The 6,118-nt window shown below is 42.5% G+C and overlaps 1 protein-coding gene across 1 annotated transcript; it reads right to left on the reverse strand.

Moving 5' to 3' along the window:
• Positions 1-14: 14 nt before the first annotated feature.
• Positions 15-2,988, reverse strand: ela3l (elastase 3 like). Its single transcript, XM_023273694.3, has 8 exons — positions 2,875-2,988; positions 2,558-2,646; positions 2,245-2,342; positions 1,812-1,940; positions 1,183-1,319; positions 672-817; positions 159-311; positions 15-70 (listed from the first exon to the last, which is right to left on the reverse strand). The coding sequence occupies exons 1-8, from the start codon at positions 2,912-2,914 to the stop codon at positions 53-55; spliced, it is 810 nt and encodes a 269-aa protein (XP_023129462.1). The 5' UTR covers positions 2,915-2,988; the 3' UTR covers positions 15-52.
• Between the last annotated feature and the right edge of the window lie 3,130 nt (positions 2,989-6,118).

Raw genomic sequence — 6,118 nt, forward strand, 5'->3', positions numbered from 1 at the left:
AAATAAGACAAATGTAGTTTTGGTGAGTCTTTTTATTGATATGCCCTCTTCTTTAGTTGCTCATCATAACCTGTGAAGACAAAGAGTTGGTCGTTACTTCAAAAATGCAGCAAGATGCAGTATTAGGGTGAGGTTTCTTGTTTGTGTTTCTCCTTTACCTGGTCGATCCAGTCATTGAAAGCAGACACTCTGGTGAAGACAGTGGGTTTCTTCACATAGTTGCAGCCAAGGCCAGAGACAAAGCTGGCAATACCATGGACCTCCCAGGCACCATCGCTGTTCTGACAGTTCAGGGGGCCACCAGAGTCACCCTGGACAAAGGAAGAGATGAGGAGGGCTTATGTTTAATTCATTTTATGGAGCCACTAGCAGACTGGCAAAGCACAACGCTGAAAATCAGAATCATTGTTTTACTAAGTATAATGGGACACAAGAAACATTTGTCATGTTTCTTGGCAGCTTTAAAACACAGGAGTTCTTTGAATGCATTTTTGCACACTCATTGTATTGAAATTCAAATTTGCTTCAATGGGATAAACTGGAACAAAACTGCAAAAGCAGTTTGTATACGGTTTACAGTGTAACTGCAATAGTTTGAGGTTTTCGGATTATATACCCATAATTGAAAATACACAGGCACACCCACAAACACGCACAGAGTACAAACTTACGTTACATCCAGCTACAATTCCATCCCCGCCAGCACACACCATGGTGTCCCTGACAGCGATACCCCACCAGTCAGGCTGGGAGCAGGTGGCATGGTCAGCCACAGGCATCAAAGCCTGCTGCAGCTTATCAGCTATGGGGCCTCCGGCTAAAACACACAGGCAGAGTCTATTACCATCATCCACATACACTAGCTGGCTGTCAAAGCTGCTTTACAGCATTTCCCCAAGTGCCAAATTCACAGTCTGACCCAATTTTTCAATTTAGGAGTAATCCCCCAGCCCAAAAAAAGTTTCTGCTAAAATCTCATGCATGTGATTTTCATCCCAACTTTGGAGGTTTCCCTGGGTAACCCTCACACACAGCAGGTTACAAATCCAAACATCACACTTACATAACGGCTGGACACCCTAAAGGACATGAAAACATATAAGAATGACAAAAAAAAAAAAAAAAAAAAAACCATGACAGCTACATCAACACAACCTGGCCCTTCAACAAACAGCGACTTACTGTACAGCCTGCCCCATCCAGTGATGTAGCAGGGGTAGAGGTTGGACAGCACAGTGCCAGCAGGAGGGAGACATGCCAACTGCACCTGGTCGCTCAAAGTCACAGACTCTGACAGCTTGATCAGGGCAATGTCGTTACTACAAAAAGACAGAAAGAGAGAGAGAGGGACTGAGGGAGGTGGTCGCACTGACAGACAATTTAAAATCGTCCTCCAGAACCAACCAGAGAGAATGGGAACGATGCAGAGGAGATAATGAGAATGAGTGATCTGTATTTCAGCATTCTTTCTGTGTGTTATCATGACTATGCATCCTGAATAATTGATCTATTTAACTTGTAATATTCTTTTTTTTTTTTTTTAATTCAACTGTGGAAAATGTCCAGCTGCATATTTTAAGGTGATCAGTATAATAGAAGGCTAAAGACTGGTTCACTCTTGTCGACTAATGGGCTTTGTAGACATTTTTCGATGAAAGAAGATGGAGAATTTTTGTCAAAGATATGAGATGGACCGAGGTGAATAAATGAAATTGGAGCCTCAATGCACTTTGTCATATTGACACAGAACAGATGAGATTATGATGTACTGGTACGTAGGAGAGTCAGCTGTACAGTGGTGGTTGTGTTACCCGAAGGCCACGAAGATAGGGTTCCATTTCTCATGGACAATAATCTTCTCGGGCAGGATCGCCTTGGAGGTAGGCTCTTCCTCAACCAGGTTGTGTTTGCCCACAAACACCCTGTAGGAGAACTGATCGCTGTGGGAGAGAAAGAACATTGAAATCCAAGCCAAACAGACAGAAGACAGTTTGAACTGATTAGTGGTGGAAGTGAAACGAGGATTTGAAATGAGCAGGGGTTTGGATAAGTGTGAATCTACTGTTAAACCTCTGGAGCATGGACTTTGCCAAATCTTGATATTAATAAGGGCTAAGAAGAGACCATAATTAGGTAGTGAAGCAGAAAATAAATACAATACAGCCAGCCTGAGATCTGTGTTTATGTAATTTGTCAGTGGTGACTGTTTCTGTGTTTGTGACTATATGCTGCTGCTGCTCCTACTTGATGCAGTGAGCAGCAGTCATGACCCAGTTGGCAGCAATCAGAGATCCCCCACAAGTGTGCCTCCACACACCGTCCCTCTCATACTGCAGAGAGATCTAGAGACGAACAGGGACAACATAAAGGATGCAGTAAGGAACGGGTCATGGATTCATAGAGCAGTGGCACAGTTTGTTGGTTTAATACACAAACAGACATTTAATTACAGGATTTTCAATAACCACTGGCTTTGACATCTAATAACCAGATGCAGGACCCATAATGTTTGCCAGTGAATATGAAAACACTGACAGATGTGTACACATTAGCATACCTGCCAGGGCCAGCTGTGGGGCTTGGCATCTACTCCATTGACCACACGGGCGGTCACAGGAGGAATGGGTGGGTTGCCGCACCCAAGGGCTGGAAAAGAAGGAGAAAGAAGTGAGCGGAACGGACACGAGAAGAACGAAATTACATTTGATTCCCATAATAGAAACACACTGCACCATTTTTCTTTTCAATAAAGAATTGCAGAGTGCTAGCTCCCTGTGTGGTAATAAACAAGCACGCACACACTCACACACACACTCACACACAAACACACAGAAACAATTATGCACAGAATTTGAAAATACCAGATGTTCTTACCGCTAGCAATGAGCACTGAGGCCAGCACAATAGGGATCATGTTGATTGATGCTTCTGCTGAGGGACAGCAGGACACACACTCTCTTTTAAACTTTCCACCAGAGGCAACACCCGCTCTGAATGCAGCAACGCACACTCCTATTGGTTTGTCATGGCCTCTGGGGGACAAGGAGGGACCAATGGCGAAGAGGGTCAGTGCATCTGGGTGGCTGACGGATCACACAGGTGTGGTTCTTGGAACATTTCCCATGACCTTTCTTTAGGATTAGAATCACTGTATGTTCATCAGGATATGTGTGCTCAAGAGCTTCCATACATGCCAGACAGGCACAGTATATTAATATTTGTAAATGCAGAAGATGCACTTGAGACGCCCTTAACAACAGTTTCTGCATTTTAACTCACCTTTGCTGTTTCCATATTAAAACCCTTTCCCCTGGAACCTGGAATTAAATACTTGCATAACAGCATGGGAAGCCAACACCTGGATTACTGGCACTGCCCTTGTTTTCCCCGAAACAAGTAAAACTAAAAATCCAACTAAGATGTTACTGTGATAAATAACAACAGCACAATGGGAAACAGATGGTGTCATTGAGGCAGAAAGTATTGATAGCTACACCGCAATCTTTTTGACATGTTACAACCCACCCAGTGCTTCAGTGAATCTTGCAGTGTGAGGAATATGAGGCGTCTTGACCGTATGTATGATTAAACATGGCTCTCAGCTTATTTAACATTCCGCCGTTCTTGGTATTTTTTCATGCATTATATTTGCTGCTGTAAAGTTAAATGTACTGCTGAAAACACTGACTCAGTGTATCATGGGGATGCTAGAGTGGCTTGAATGAACAGAACTTCAATAAGCTACGAGACTTGGAGGACACAGACACAACTCCTGAAGTATGAAAGTGTCACAGTGTTGAGGCCTGAGGTGACTCAGCGCACAGACACTGTAAATCTGTCACAGGCTTCTTGGGTAATAATACATGGCACGATAAAGGTGTTGTGCAGTAAACAGGTAGAGTCAGGTTGAGAGGAAGAGTCAGAAATGTAATGCAAAATGCTGGTACATACTGATCTTCAGTATGTTTCTGTTGGCAGAACCTGAGATCAACTTCAACGTCTTTTGTCTGTGCCCTCTTTAAATAATAGTTCAGAAACATGATCATCATCACGCTACTTCAGATGGCAAACTGGACATTTTGTTTATGAATCATTTAGTTTCCCAGTTCACCACTAGATGGGACAGTTTATCTGTTTAGACACCAAACTGACTTTGAGTCATTTACAAAAAGAGCAAAATGCAAAATTCATGCTGCATTTGCTGTAAGAAAACAACATCCAAGCTTTGCAAAGTGAGTCATTTACAAAATCGATCCCAAATCTAACTGGGTTGCAGCATTTGAAAAGGAGGTCAGGCGTAACTTTGACACTGAAAATGATAGACAGAGGCCCTCATACTCCAAAGAGAATACCTTCACCGTGAATGTGTAGAACTCTTAAAAGCTGAATCTACAAAACAGCTTTGCTTTTAAAGTTTTGCTTTAAAGTTCAGTTACAGCTACCCATTTATAGTTTACAGGGTGAAGCGATTTCTCGATGGAATGAAAAACACTTGAAAGGCAACTACAGCAAGAAAACAAGCATTGACATCCCCAGCCTGTGGTTTCATATGTGTGTGTGCCTTCATATCTATACTTATGAGGACCAGTTTGAGTTGTAGACAATCACAGTAAGGACATTTTGGGAAAGTGAAGACATTTCGGCCAACCATTTATAGGGCAGTTTGAGGATTTGGTTTTAAGGTGAAAGTTACAACTGGGTTTAGGTAAAGGCTTAAAAGTCAGCATTAAGCTCGGATGGTTAAGGCTAAGCACAGAGGCTAGTGTTATGTCAATGAATGTCCTCACAAAGACAGCTATACAAAGGTGTGTGTGTGTGCTTCTCTACAGCAGTGGTATGTAATTAATTAATTAATTGAAATCCAATTAAAATTACTCCTCAAATCTGTAAAACACTGTTAAACTTATTACAGGCCAGTGTCCGGACTAGACGCCTCATCTTTCCCATTTTCTGATTAAACCTCTTGTATTCATTAATTTGATAGTGACCAGATGACACAAGATAATGAAGTGAGGTGTGCACTGAACTCATACAACTGCACTAAAAGGGGGGGGGGGGGGGGGGGGGGGATGAAGTAAATGATCTGAGTTGACTCTGTTTTTGTAGTAAAACATATCGACCTGATCTGAAATATAACCAAACCTTTTGTGTTTTGACTTTAAAACCTCTGATCTTCCAGATCAGCTCCTTACCACTGAAATATGTTTATATGCAGCCAGAGGCCGTCTGTCATGTTCTGGGATGAGGCTTACTAGTTTTATGGCTGAGCAAAGCAGAACACCTCATCTAGTGAAACTCCCCCGGGGATTTGTAACAGGTATGCTTCAGACTGTTTTCCCTATCAGAACAGCAGTTGAACTCTGAATGACACTGTTTAAGGGGTTTATGGTTGGTTTATATCATGTCGGGGCAGTAAACACTGTACTGGCCATTGCCATTTTCCACGTGGAGCAACAGGAGACAGATTTTGCAATAATGTATAAATATTATTGTGCCACGTCTGTGCTATTGGCTGCAGCCAGCTGTGCGGTTCATTTCCCCCACATACCTCCGCCACTGGTATGTGATATGACTATACACAGGGGGGTGGAACTTTTGGTTTGTAGCGATAGTCTAATGTTTACCCCATTCTGAGCCCACTAATGTCCATATTGTTAAGCTTTCGCCTTTAGAAAATATACAGCTGTCTTTTCCAGTGGCTGCCTCATTTGCCACAGGCAGTGTGTTTTGTACCAGAGGGCTGAAGTAAATCCATCAGTTGTCTGCTGCTGATTTCCTTTTATTGTTCGCACTGATGTTAACAGAAGGCCTTCCCTGCTTTTACTCTTCAATTGTTGCCGCATATGTTTATTTCATTTTGATGTCTTTGTTTACTGCAGATTTAATTCATTGCTCCTCATGCCTGAGAACTCCCAGGTTGGGAACTACTAATTTAATTAAATCTCCCGAGCACATCATGACCCAACTGGTCTTGTACATACTTGCCAGTTTTCAGTTTCTTTCATGTTCAGTAGGGGTAGAGTAGCAGGGGAGTAGTGGGACTGGGTGCAGCCTTTCTCACCACATGTAGCGGTATAATGTTCTAACGACTGCTTACTGCTCGAAAATGTTATTTATC

This window comes from Amphiprion ocellaris, chromosome 6 (genome assembly GCF_022539595.1).
Source record: "Amphiprion ocellaris isolate individual 3 ecotype Okinawa chromosome 6, ASM2253959v1, whole genome shotgun sequence".
Classification (NCBI taxonomy): domain Eukaryota; kingdom Metazoa; phylum Chordata; class Actinopteri; family Pomacentridae; genus Amphiprion; species Amphiprion ocellaris.

Bases quoted from the DNA above. Each gene is read 5' to 3' on its own strand.
- ela3l (XM_023273694.3), bottom strand. From the start codon at position 2,914: ATGATCCCTATTGTGCTGGCCTCAGTGCTCATTGCTAGCG. The intron at 818-1,182 runs GTAAGTCGCTGT...TGTGTGTTTTAG, and splicing joins TGGATGGGGCAGGCTGTACA to CCGGAGGCCCCATAGCTGAT. The intron at 312-671 runs GTAAGTTTGTAC...TCCTTTGTCCAG, and splicing joins GAATTGTAGCTGGATGTAAC to GGTGACTCTGGTGGCCCCCT.